The 14,288-nt window shown below is 44.1% G+C and overlaps 1 protein-coding gene across 1 annotated transcript; it reads left to right on the top strand.

Annotated features, from left to right (window-relative positions):
* The first annotated feature begins 21 nt into the window (after positions 1-21).
* cbr1 (carbonyl reductase 1) lies at positions 22-7,975 on the top strand. Its single transcript, XM_086175287.1, has 7 exons — positions 22-139; positions 1,841-2,063; positions 3,301-3,470; positions 3,967-4,074; positions 5,477-5,685; positions 6,309-6,362; positions 6,434-7,975. Exons 2-7 carry the CDS (start codon positions 1,951-1,953, stop codon positions 6,605-6,607), a joined length of 828 nt encoding a protein of 275 aa, XP_086031413.1. The 5' UTR covers positions 22-139; positions 1,841-1,950; the 3' UTR covers positions 6,608-7,975.
* Positions 7,976-14,288: the final 6,313 nt, after the last annotated feature.

The following is a 14,288-nucleotide window of genomic DNA, read 5'->3' as shown; positions in this document are numbered from 1 at the left end:
TTACCATGTTTTTCCGGGTCTGCGCACTGGAGCTGCGCACAAACAAGCCTTACCCTCCTTTGCGTTCTTTTTTTGTGCAACAAATATCTTTGTCAGCTTCACTTTCGCGTCTTCTCACCTGAGCTGAGAAAAGTCACAGGTGAGCGGATTTTCATCCTGCCCGTCATTTGCAATTTAGCAACACGACGACCGCCTAAAACATCTAGATTTTGCACAGTTTCACGGCAATTTCGCGCAGAAAAATGGATTTAGCATGCGTTTAATGGTCGTTACGCAACACGACTCCGGCGAAAAGTCCGCGGTTCGAACTAAAATTGTAGAAATTCCTTTTCCTTTTTTTATGTATCGACCTTGCCCGTTTTAAAAACTGTTTTTGAGTCACTTCTATGTTACCTTATTGTGCCGGTTTCCCCCAAATGCAATCAAATGGGGGTCAGAGGTCATTGCAGGTGATGCTAGCATGACTGTGCACTTTTCTGTTAAAAACTAGCTAGTTCTGCACGGAAGTGGCTTATCAGCATCTCTAAACAGCGAAAACGTCGGTTTAATAACAGTTTACTTTATTGACATTTTACCCAGAAATGTCTATTTGTTTAAAATTCCGCATCCTAACAGTGTGACTCTTTGCCTCTGTATGTTTCCGTTATTTATCACTAATCCCATTTGTCTTCCCAACAGTGATGTTTAACCTGATTAATTGACCACCTCGCCAAACTTTTGTATCCGGTAATCTGCAAGGTTAAAACCAAACTGTCTGTCATTCCGTTTCAAATATTCATTTTCTCATCGGCATAAAATTTTTTTTTATATGAAACAAAATTGTAGACACTGCCTCCTGTCAATCGTCCTTTGCTTTTACCTTTAAATGTGAATAAAATGTCTTAAATTTGGCTATAAACTCCAAGTTTGGAAATTTAATCTGCAGGAATCAGGATTAGTGAACAGTGTCTATTTAAGTCAAATAAACAAGGAAGAAAGTAAATGGACTGAGGAGGTTTTGGAGCCAGAGGATCTTTGGAGGTAAAATTTGAGCATATGGGATAAATGTGATCCAGTCCGAGTGGAAGCAATTTGATTTTTTGTTGGTTTTTAGAAGCCAAAAAAATAAATCTGCTGATTTATAGTCTCCAGTCGAATCCTCAGTTCCAGTCCACATCACCATTACTCTCACTGAGTTTTTCCCCTTTTTCTTTTCCACCTGAAAGGAGATTCAAAGTTTCACAGTTCCCAGTGGAAATCACTGATTATGATCTCCACCAGATAAAAACCAAAACAAATGGATTTAAAAAAGTAAAAAATAGACCTTTTGCTTTCTTCGAAGACATAGAAGAGCAACAAGAATTTCTAAATAAAAGCAGATGTACTGTAGATTACAGACTATAGAGCGCACCTTTGTATAGACCAAATCGACAAATTTTTAAAAGAAAAAAGAAATTGTACATGCTTGTCTATAACTCACAAGGTGTTCCTATAGAAACACGCGAGTGGGTTTGACGAATCATTTGTCCACTGTGATGGTGTTGGTGGAAGAAAGCTACCGTAATTACCTTAAAAAAATCCATAAATTAGCCGCATTGTTGTAAAAGCCACAGTTTTCACAGCATGCGAAAAAGTATTGTGTCATATACCTCAGCATAACTTGTCATTGTTCGTTGTTCTCTGTGACAAATTATTTCTAATTTTTTTTGTACTTTTGCACAGTGGGTTTTATAGTCAATGCTCGGTATGTGTGAAAATATGGCAGTATTGGCAATTAAATTGACTTTGACTACAGCTGAAATTTACGACAATTGCTTTTCTGCATTGGCAATGTTTTGAATGTTTGTTTATTTTCACACAGATCGGCTTTACTCGCACGGGAGTCGGTGGACCAGAATCTCCGTCGTTTCATTTCCGTCTTCATCCAGCCACGTTCGTCGTTGAGGTTCGGACATCTCCTCCCAGACAGCCATGTCTTCCAAGGTTGCCGTGGTAACGGGCAGTAACAAGGGCATCGGCCTGGCCATCGTGAGAGCGCTCTGCAAGCAGTTCCAGGGGGAGGTCTACCTCACCGCCAGAGACGTGTAAGTCCGCGTGATCGCCGACACGGCGGTGCCATTCGCTGCAGGACACCGGGGGACGCGTGGAAAACCTGAAGGGGCGGAGCTTAGACCCGACAGCCAATCACAGGAGAGGAGTGACCCATCTATGATTAGTCAAGATAGAATATCGTCTGCTTATTTAATTCAAGTCTTGCGTTTAGTCCCATAATGCACTGTTGAGTGCTGTGGCACGTCAATCGAGTACCTTGCTGAGTCACCTATTGTCTACTGTCAGCTTGCACTCTTCCCCCCAAAATCTTGTTAAACAGGGTTTCAAGACAGGTTGGAGGCAGGAGAGAGCAGCGATGGTTCTGATACTGCGCTGCTGTCGATTTTTATCTGTTGAGTGAACTCTGTACATGGCACAACTATGGGAAAGGAGATCTTTGAAGCGGTATGCGGATCGTAAATATAACGTGCCTGCTTTGGGATAAACTTGTGACACTGACAACAGATGTTCAGCCAAAAGAGTGGACTGGTGTGCAGGATCTGGGAGAAAATGTGGCAGGATTTACTGCTTTTCACAGCCCATTCTCATCCCAATGTGTCAACCTGCCTGACAAATGTTGAAGGCTTCCTTTCACGTCACGTACCGACCCATTAGGAACTCCTTTCTTGTCATTTTTTGACGGACCTGGAGCGTCATGTCTGCGTCAACACTGCTATTTCTCTCCAGTCCTAACCAAAATAAAAACTGATTTAGTATCTTGCATGTTTCTGTTCTAAACAAGAAATCGCGTTCCTCCACCGACGTGACACCCGACGAAAAGGGGCGCCTCATGTCGAAAAATGAGGGAAAAAAATCAGACGCTTCTCCAGGTTTGTCGAAAATGACAAAAAGGGGCGTCTAATGCATCAGTATGGGGCACCGGGGGAAGCGTCACCTTTCACCAAAAGCTTTGGAATTTGCAACAAGTTCATTTCAATAAACATTGAACCACCTCAGCCCTCGACTTGTACCGATTTTTACATTTTTACCCCCCTGTGTTGTTGAGTTTGAGTTTCCGTTTTATAGTATTTCTTAAGAAGTATTTTGCAAAACTAATTTTGACAATTTGTGGCTTCTTTGTCAGAATTCTCTTGCTAATTTTAGACAGTTGCTTTCTCCTCATATTCTGATTCCCCGGACAAAAGAAAGGACATCAGTAGAAGCGCTACGGGACTGAAATGTTTGGATTTGTTGATTTTTTTTTTTTTAATTTTGTGATTGTTGTCTCAGGGGTCGAGGGCAGGAGGCCGTCCAGGCTCTGACCTCGGAGGGTTTGAAGCCCAAGTTCCACCAGCTGGACATCAACGACCTGAGCAGCATCACCGCCGCCGCCGCCTTCTTCAAGGACACCTACGGAGGCGTGGACATCCTGGTCAACAACGCCGGCATCGCCTTCAAAGGTCACAATCACATTATTATTATTATTTATATCAATCAACTGTAAGATTCAGAAAACTACAAAAAAATTATGATTTAATTTAGACATAAAATAAATAAGCAAAATTAGACTTTATAATTGGCAGCCAAATATAAAAGGCAGGAATTCAGAGTTGTTTTATCTGATGTCTTGAAATTTCCATCAGCAACGAGAAGGCGGGAAAATAGATCTGCGCTGGCATCAACAAAATGAAAGTATTTTTCCATTCCTTTTTAATTTGGAAGTTATTTATTCCTGACACCTTGAAGTGTATTGATTTGTTACTTCAGTGCAGTTTCGCATCGCTCTAATCGGCAATTAATTTGAGCGCGTCAATCAAACAGCCCTCAGTGCTGGAAATGGGTGTAAAACAAAGAATAAATAAATTCGAGCTGGCCTCCTTCTGGAGATTTTCCAAGTTGAGTTTCAGGACGTTGAAGATTAAAATGTTTTTTAGTTGCCGCTCTCTCGTCCTCCAGTGGCCGACACTTCCCCGTTCCACGTTCAGGCCGAGGTGACCCTGAAGACCAACTTCTTCGCCACCAGAGACATGCTGACACACTTCCTGCCCATCGTCAAGGCCGGAGGTAGGAGCCCCGCGGGGAGGGAACCTGACGAACAGCCCAGATTCATTAGCATTAGCATTACAAGAGCTATCAGATACTTCCTTGCACAAAAAGATCCAGAAAATTTTTTTTTTTTTTTTTTTTTTTGTTCTTCTTCCAAAGACAAAAATTAAGAATATATAGAATAGATCAAATAAATTTTTTATATCTATATATATATATACATATAAAATCTATTTATTTATTTTTAATTACTTTTTTTTGGCCTTCCCCTTTTTTCCTCTCCATTTTTGGCTGTTTGGTGGAGCAGCGTTTTGGGGTGAGAAGACAGACCGTTAAGAGTTAGTGACATTGACTGCTACATCGAGTTTGTTTCGATTGTGATCTCTAATTTGTAGTCACGTTTTTGTTTTTACGGAAATGTTCCATCTAATATCCGTCAACGTAAATCACTGTCAAAGTTAAACAAATCTCCTACCGTTTTTGCTCAGTTTTGGTGTAACTTTAACCAATTTACAGATAGTTATTCAATGTCATGTTCATGTTTCAATTTTCGAAGATAAGGCGCACCTTCAATGAATGGCCTTTTTTATAAAAAAAACAAATCATATAAGGCGCACCGCATTATAAGGCACATATAATAGAAGTGACAGTAGTGGCTGGGGTTGTGTTATGCATCCACTAAATGGTGCTGCGCTAAAAGGGAAGGTCAGATAAGTCGGTCAAACTTTATCCATAGAATACAAACCAACGTTCTGACAACTCCGTTCACTCCCAAAACAAGTTGTTGCATTCACACTAAGGTACCGTACGTACGGGTAGCTCTTATCGGAATTTGCGCCGCCTTTGTTCAAACAATGTATTTGCGTCTGTATTTGTATTTGCAAACAATGTATTTGCGTTGCGTCGTAAGCGTGTCTCTTGAAAGGTGCCATTTTGGGGTCTTCATACACATACAAATATGGAACTGGGATTCCCCTTTACCGTTTTTACTGCTGCTACTTCGGCGATGCACACACACACACACACACACACAAAGGGAAATGAAAATGCATGCTTCGCGCAGTCATATATCCCCGCATGCACCGCGCGCTACTTCTTCTACGGGAGAAAATGGAGTCGGCAGCTGCATCCCGTAGTTGCGAGACCTCTTGCGGCTCAATATTGATCCATATATAAGGCGCACTGGATTATAAGGCGCACTGTCGATTTTTGAGAGGATAAAAGGCTTTTAGGTTCGCCTTATAGTGCGGAAAATTGTTTTTCTGGTACATTTTTACATTATTTTTAAATGTAAAAAAAGGACTGGAAAAACACTTAATGCAATTTTTTTATTTATTCATTTTATTTTTTTAAAGAATTGTGAAAAAGGCAAGCGATATATCCCTGTGCCATCTGATGACCCTACCCTGGTTTACCTCAGGCCGCGTGGTCAACGTCTCCAGCTTCGTGGGCTCCCGGACCTTGAACAAGTGCAGCGCGGCGTTGCAGGAGCGTTTCCGTAGCGACGACATCACCGAGGACGAGCTGGACGGCCTCATGCGTCGATTCGTTGACAAGACCAAGGCGGGCGAACACAAGCAGGACGGCTGGCCAGAGACGGCGTACGGCGTGTCCAAGACGGGGCTGACGGTACGTGCGCTCCGCGTGCAGGCTGGGAAACATTTATGACACGTTTTAAAAATATGTTCAGTAATTGCTTCATCCAATAACAAAACTGGGCTTTTTTAAAAACATTTGTTGACATTGTTTTACCCAGATTTTTGAACGTCTACAAATTTATTTGGAATTAATATCGGTTAGCATCGTATTTATTTAAACTGCAGAGAACATAAACGAAGTCTCTGGTGAGACTGATATATATTTAATTAAATATGATTAAAAATATGCTTATTGGAATAAAAAAAGCTTTTTTTACATTTTGTGGACATTATTTAGACCCAATTTATCCGAATACCTGCAAATGTAATCCGATTTATATGTATTGGCATAACATTTCTTAAAATGACAGGGCAATATTTTACGTATGTATATAATAATTATTTATTTTTCTTTGTGTTTATGGGAACAAGTGGAATAAAAGATATAAATAAATAAAAATAGATCTTTCAAATTTTCTCCGTAATAACAAAACAGACTGCTTTTTTTTTTTTAAATTTTGTGTTTTAATTTTGATTATTTTTGCCCAAGTTTTGTATAAAGTGTGCGTGTAGAACCGCTATCCTTAGAGGCTAACGGTGTGTTTGTGCATTCAGACCCTGTCCATGATCCTGGCTCGCCGTCTGTCCAAGGAGAGGCCCGGCGACCAGGTAACTGTCGTCGGTCGGCGATATTCCGAGTGTTTGGATGCGTTACCATGGTGACCGTCTCCGCCCCTCAGATCCTGCTGAACGCCTGCTGCCCCGGCTGGGTTCGCACCGACATGGCCGGACCCAAGGCCACCAAGTCGCCGGACGAGGGCGCCGTGACCCCGGTCTACCTGGCGCTGCTGCCCAGCGGCGCCGCCGAACCCCACGGGAAGTTCGTCTCGGACAAAGAAGTGCAGCCGTGGTGAAAGGGGCGCGCGTGTGTGTGTGCGTGCGGGCGGGGAGGCGTTCTAGGGGTTAGCTTCAGCGCTAACTCACACGTTCGGGCCAGAGGACACCCCCGCTGCATACCCGTCGCCACGGTAACGTAAGCAGAGGGGGACCGTTCCTCACCTCTTCTGGTGCTCGACGCAAAAATCAAAGAAAGCTCTTCATGAAACCTCGTCACCGTGAGCTAATTTACCTGGACGTTTCTCCGCCGCGCCGCTCAATCAGGCGCAACACCGGACGCGGCCTCTAGATGGCGACAAAGCTCTTGCTCTCTCGCTGTTCAAAGCGGCCTTTTTTTTTCTTCTCAGAACAAATCTGCCTTTTCAAGGGCGGCGATTCACTAAAATAGGACAGTGGAATACATTATGTCAATGAATGCCCTCACTCTGTGAGCTGTTCAAGTAAGTGTGTGTGTGTGTGTGTGCGCGCGCGTGCGTGTGTTTCGCCTCCAACACTAAGCTGATAAAAAGATCTCCCGACCAAATAGATTTATTTTCCAGAAATGAACTTGTCTAACACTAGAAATATGAACCCGTTGAAAGTGTTTGAAATAAACTGCCCTCTTTTTTTTTTCCTTCTGCTTCTTCTTCTTCTTTCTCTTCTCCTAGCTATAACTCGTCGTCGTGACAATGTTCCAGCCGCAGGACAAGATCAGATAACCGTCTTGTCGGATCCGGTTGATCCGTGAGATGTTTTAGGTGGATCCATCTCGGCCTGAGATTGTTTTAACCCTCAGTGTCCTTCACGTTCGGCTCGCTGAGCACCCTAGAGGCTGTCGCCGGTACTGCGGGTTGTGATTTGTCTCATTAAAAACGCTAAAAAGAAAAAAACAAACTCAAGAATTGTTTAGAAGTCGCCCAAAACTTGAGAAAAAGCCATTTTTAAAACCGTTTCGTTGCTCAACTTGAGCAAGAAAGAGCAGAAATTGATGAACGGTTGGACGTTGCCATGTGATTGAAACCCCGCCCCTCGCCAGCCGGGATTGGCTCTCGGCGAGTCGATAGCAGCATATCAGTCAACTGTCTTTAAAAAAAAAAAAAAACTTCCATTATTTCGCGAGTCACGTCCGTGACCGCTAAATGAAAATCTGGCGTGTTGTAGTTAGAAATCTGCGTGTGTGTGTGTGTGCGTCCTAACTGCTGGCTAAATGCTGGTGTTTTTCCATGAAAGCTGGCCGTCACCGCATTTGAAGTTGCCTTTGGTTTTATGAGCTTGTTTAAATTTTTTACAACGGCGGGGGGAGAAAAAAAAAAAAAAAGATAAATAAATAAATCGAAAAAGGGGAAAAGGCGCCCGTGGGACGAATGTTCGGCGTGTCAAAGGGAATAAAACCAGTTTCTGGCAAAGAATGTTTTATTCACATTCCAGTGCTTTTACATCAAATACACTCTGTCGCCGTTATGTAAAAAAAAAGGGTGAATAATAAATGCATGTGTGAATTAAACAAATATTAATGAGCTCTGAATTTCGCACATCTCTGAGCCTGGAAAGCAAGTGGAAACGCAAGGAATGATCAGATGGAGTCGGAGCCCTCGGGTTCCACGCTCGACAGACGGGTCGAGGAGGTTTTAGCTGAGTCAATAACGTCTCAAAAAACTTCTGAAAACAGTCGATTGCAAAATGAATATTTGTTTTTACTCGTCAGTCTTTCTTCCCCATGTCCTATTTTTAAGTTTGCAAATGAAATGGGAATGAGTGCGCTTCTGCTTCGCAGCCAGAAGGTGTCCGGTTGGATTCCCGCCGGAGGCCTTCCTGTGTGGAGGCTCCATGTGGGGTGCCTCATGGTTGGACGTCTCAGTATGAGGCCCTGTGATTGGTCCAGCGTGAATAGCTGTGATAGGCTCCGCCCCCTGCGGTTCTTACAGCAGAGTGAAAGAATAAATTCTACCAAATTATTTCCAGGTATTTTCCAGCAATGGTGATTTTTTTTTGTGAAACATCTTGCTAGTTTTGATTGATTTCTATTTTATTCTTTTTTTATCTTTTTTTGGCATATTTGTGTTTTCTCGCCAGATATTCAGCTGTTTTTTTAATTAGAACTTTTACTAATATTTTGTAATTAACGCACCGCACCTTTTTGTTTTATTTGTCTGTTTTGGGCAAATTTCACTGTTTGGTTTATTTATTTTTTTGAGGGGGGGTGATTCTTGTGATTTTTTTTTTTTTTCCTTTTAATTTTATTAATTATTGGTTAGATAGTAGCCAAATCAAAGTTCAGAAGAAAACACCAGCTCAGACAAAAACAGGTTTTTCCCTCATTTTTTCTTTATCATTTCTCAACATCTTTGTGTTTTCTTTTCAAAATGCATAAATAAAATCTTCATCTTTCCATCTGTGTCTCACAAACCCAAAGAACCGGCGCTCAATAAACACCCCGCCGGCTCTACTCGTCCCGGCAGGTTCCCCGCCGCCGCCCAAGAGCAGGAACCTGAAAGCGAAGGCCAGGATTATCGGAGCAGATGGCGGTACTCCTGCAAACCCCATCCCAGGGCCAAAATGTATAGAAAGTATCAAAGTAAGTAAAAGTACTCCATCCGTGGCATCTGCGGATTATAATCCAAGGCTGTGTTATGTAACAAAATCTGACACAACGCCAGATGTTTCTTTTAATGACGAATAAATGGAACGGCGTGGCGATCCTCACCCGGGGCCGCGGGGCATTTGAGTGCCTGAACGTCAACACGGTCACAAACGCCGTCAGAAAGAGCGTTCTTACTCGTTTTAACAACAAAAGTTGAGCGGATTCAGTGACGCGGAGGTGTTTTATGATAAAATATCAACCCCCGTTATCAGTAATCCCCACCAATCCCACCTCCTAATCTCGCGGGATAGTTTCTGGAGTGTGTAAATCCGGCCGCGAGGCGACGCCCCGCAGACGTCCCTCTGACAAACCCGAAAAGTTGACCTAGATAAGATTAGTTTTTTTTTTTTTTTTCCTTAAATTTCCATCGCGAACAAAAAAAAAAAAAAAAAAAAAACAACAAAAACGCAGATAAAACCTGAAGCCTCTCAGCCGCTGAAAATCCAAGTGGCTTTTAAAAGCTAAATTCCTCTGCGAGCGGCGGCGTCCAGGAAGCCGGAGATGAAAGAAAGCAGACCCGAGTTCCTCGTCGTGCTGAGGAGATAATCTGGCACCGCTTTAATCTGGTTAGATTAGACGGAGAGCGTCCCCAGCCTCCAGGAGCGCAGGGGAATTAGCATAGAATAGAGAAGAGAAGCCTGAACGACGCGTTCCCGTCCGTCTCGGGCTCGTGGGAACGATTTCGACCAACGGACCTCCTGGAGGGGAACGTTCTCCAGCACTGAACCCATCCCTTAATCTGCTCAATCCCACCTCCGGGGCCGATCCCTCGGAGCCACGTTCCTCCAGCTTCTTACCACTTTGGGAACACAGTTCAGGGAACAAGAGGCTAAAAGCTAACTGCACATGCTAGCTGGTTGAGGGAGGGAAGATCTGATGGGAAATGGGAAAGTATGGTGGGGACGAAGGCTGGATCGGGGAGGGAGAACGTTAAACCTGAGGGACCGCAGGAGAACATGAAGTTGGAACAGAGGGAACATGAAGGGGGTGACCGGGGTTTGGGGAACAATAGGGTGGAGTAACATCAAGTCGAAGGAACGTAGCCCTGATTGTGAAAAGGAGGATCAGGCAACCAACACAATTCTAAGAGACATCTGGAGAACAAGAAGACGGAACAGAGGCAACATTGCTGAGGTGACCAGGGGTTCAGGTCACCTCAGGTGGAAGGGGTTGTAGATGTTGAGGGAACAGTATGGCAGAGGAACATCAAGTCAAGGGTATGTAGTCCTCATGGAAACTGCTGCAAAGCGTGGATAGGATATCGAGGTCCTCAGAGAACGTAGGGAGGGTGTGTCAGGGAGAACACCAACCGAGTTGAAGGAACGTAACCTTATGAGGCTACTGGAGAACATGAAGTTGGAACAGAGGGTACATGGACTTGATGGAAGCTGATGTAAAGCATGGACGGGTAGGAAAATAAAGACCCATTCAGGGAACTGGAGGACATGAAGTTAGAGAAGATGGAAGATGAAGTCGAGGAGATATATCTCTGAGGTGACCAGGGTTTTATGGTGGAGAGGCTGTAGATGCTGAAGGAACATTCTCCTTGTGGAGAGCATGGATACAAAAACACTGTATTTGCGGATTATAAAGCACACTGTATTATAAGGTGCATGATAAAACATACGGTGAATAATCCAAACAAAACAGTCACTTTAGTCCAACTTTATTCATCTCATTCATCTCGCTTTGTTCCCTCGGAAACTCAGCTTGGTCTTCTCTACTCGACGCAGTTCATCTGCTCGCTTCCTCCAGGTCAGTACCATTGATTCCTTCAGTTTTTTGGGGGTCCTCATCCACACAAGTACATAGTAGCGGAGGTACTACATACTGTTCTCTGATTGGTTTCTGGTTGACAGCGACAGTTGGAACAACCTTGTATCATCATTAGTTATCTAATAACGTTGCAACCCGTGTTCAACCAAGGACCGACTTTAGCACTTTAGAACGTCTTGGTCGCTTAGCGAAGTCTCAGATAAACATCTGTAGCAGATGTTTGGGCGCAGCGTGCCGCATAAAACTGGTTGGAGGTCAGTAATCGCAACGAGAATTCATACATAAGGACGATTTTTGAGAAAGTTAAGGATTTAAAGTGCGGCTTATAGTGCGAAAATTACGGTAGACAAGCTCAGGGAAGTGGAGGACCTCGAGTCGGACCGTGAAGTCCAGGCGTCTTCCTTGTGGTGACCAGGGATTGGAGAACGGAGAACTTCTCGGTGGAGAAGTTGATTAAAACCGAGGCAACCGGCGAAAACTCCTCGGCCCTTCGTTTCCACTTGGGTCACTCACAAAACACAGATTGTAATGTGGACGCGGACGCGTCGGAGATACTGAAGAAGAGATGTCCTCAGTGACCCCCCCCACGCCCCCCCGTCCCGAGCCAAACCATCTGAAAGAGATTGGATTCCTGTCAGCCGCAGTGACCTTCCTCTCGGCTGTTTGTAGCCGCGAAAAATATTAGAACCACAACGCTACTCTCTTATCATCCGGCCCCCGGGAGGGTGTGTGTGTGTGTGTGTGTGTGTGTGTGTGTGTGTGTGTGTGTGTGGGTGTGTCGGGAGGGGTTTGGGGGGGGGGGGGGCTAATGCGAAGCACGATGGAGAAAATTGAATTCAGATGGTTTCACATTGTTTCTGCGGTGATAAGAGAAGAATTTGTACAAACACTTTCCTGTGGAAATCCAGATTTGTACGCTTTATCTTTCTCTCTCTCTCTCTCTCTCTCTTTGCGTTTTATGTCTGAATCGATACGACAGCTGATGTATGAGCCGCTGTAATGGAGGTACACTATGTGTGTGTGTGTGTGTGTGTACTGTGGGAGTTGTAGTCCTGTCAGATGAGTGTAAAAACTCAGATTACCTTGTAGATAAAACTAATCGACACACACATGCTGAGAGAGAGAGAGAGAAAGTGACGGGCCATAATCCAGTAATCCCTGCCGTCTGCTGAGGGAAATTATCGCTCCGCCTGTGATAATCAGAGTGACCGGCGTTATCTTTGCTCCTAATGGCCGCCTCTGCATTATAATTACTTTATCGACCCGCGTCGGGTGGGAGATTCCCCAGGAGCCGCGGCGCGCTCGCCACTCGGGCCGCGGCGATCAATACCGACGCCGACCAGAACTGGCTTTTGACAGCCGCCGCCGATACTAATCTGACCTTGAGCTGCTCTCTGTGATGCGCGATGTCGACGACGAAGATGATGATGATGATCGTCATTTTTGTTTATCAAAAACAAGCAGCTGGAGAGCGGCGGCCGCGGTCGATCCGGACCTCGGAGAGATCGATCGCCGTGGGATTCGGAGCGCTCGCCTTCCGAGGCCGGGACGTGTTTCGGGCGTGGATTAAAACGTCGGCGCTTCACCCGCGGTGTTAGCTCATGAAATGTTGAATCACAGATTTAGGCCTGAAAATAAATATGGTGCAAACCCGTCACTAATGTGCTGGCAGGCGTGACACGTTTTTGATTTACTGCAAACATATTTCAACAGCTAAAACACTGCTAACTGATGCCAACGGACGCTAATACAAAGCTAACATCAACAAAGGCTTATATCCTGCCAACAATGCCATGAGATATTGTCATGCTAACAGATGTGCACACAGAAAACAGAAGCTAAGATGCTAAACAAAGGTGCTAATACAACAGTCAAACACAGGATGGAACCTTTGTGCTAACAGTAATGTATGCTAAAATATGGCGAGCATGTACCAAACAGCTGAAGCGATCAGTAAAACAGGCTAATATGCTCTGGATATTCAGATAATCACACAGAAAACAGAAGCAAAGATGCTACTCATAGGTGCTAACACAAGCTCATTATGTCTAGATGCTAAACAAAGGTGCTAATACACCAGTCAAACACAGGTTGGAACCTTTGTGCCAGCAGTAATGTATGCTAAAATATGGCGAGCATGTACCAAACAGCTGAAGAGATCAGTAAAACAGGCTAATATGCTCTGGATATTCAGATGTTCACACAGAAAACAGAAGCTAAGACGCTACTCAAATGTGCTAACATAAGCTATTTAGATCTACAGGATGACCACAATTAGGCACCATCAACAGAGGTAATTGCACCGATAACGCAATCACCGCTAACAATAGCAGAAGCTAATGCACCGCTTCCGGGTGTGAATACACTGCTTATGGATATCAGTGCAGCAAACAGGAGCTAAATGTTGGATGCTAGCAGTAACAGAGACCGAATCACTGCTAGCTGATAGATGCTAACCGAGACCAGTGGGCTGCTAAGAGTAAAAAAAGACCAAGACATGGCTAGCATGTACTAAACTGTTAGTAAAACGGGCTAAAAAAACACGTGAGTACTACCGTTCTAACAGATACTAACACAGAAAACAGGCGCTACTGAAAGGTGCTAACAGAGGCTAGTCATCTGGTACACAGGTTCATACACGACCAAATGCTCTAAAACACCGCTTAAATACTTAAGATAGTAACCTGCTAACAGTAACAGAAATGAATATACTGTTGCAAACAGGGGCTAACTCTGTTAGCAACAGCGACGGAGGCCGTTTCACCGGTAACACACACCAACACACTGCCGATAGGTGCTGACCGAGAATAAGGGGCTGCTAATGATAACAAAGGCTAAAACTAGGTAGCTGTGGTTAGCAGCTAACGCTGCAAGTAAAACAGGCTAAAATACTGTGGACTGAAAAACAAAATACAAAGCTCACACACTGGCAAACTATTTGGACTTGCACAAGCTAATATAGTGTTAACCCTAATGGCAGTAGCGGTGCCAGCTAATAGTGACAGAGGCTAATTCACTGACAACCGTAAGGGAGGCTAATATGTAGCCTACAGTGACACGGGCTAACCGACCGCGAGCAGTGACAGAAGCAATTAAAGCGCTAACGGGCCCGGAGGCGAAGCCAACGCTCAGCCGACAGAGGAACAAGAGGAAGAATGATTTAAAATGTCTTTTTTTTTTTCCCCTCCATCCATAAATAACAAGATGATTTATGACTTGATCTTTTATCGTGTCCCTTACGTGTTTTTCAGCGTCTAGTTAAGGGGGACGGGTAGGTTGTCGGTTCACAGGTTTCTGGATTT

Source organism: Fistularia commersonii, chromosome 2 (genome assembly GCF_037954325.1).
Source record: "Fistularia commersonii isolate RoL2024-O1a breed Wild chromosome 2, RoL_Fcom_v1.0, whole genome shotgun sequence".
NCBI lineage: Eukaryota > Metazoa > Chordata > Actinopteri > Syngnathiformes > Fistulariidae > Fistularia > Fistularia commersonii.
The sequence above is the reverse complement of the archived record's forward strand: the minus strand, read 5'-3'. Positions and strand labels throughout refer to the sequence as shown.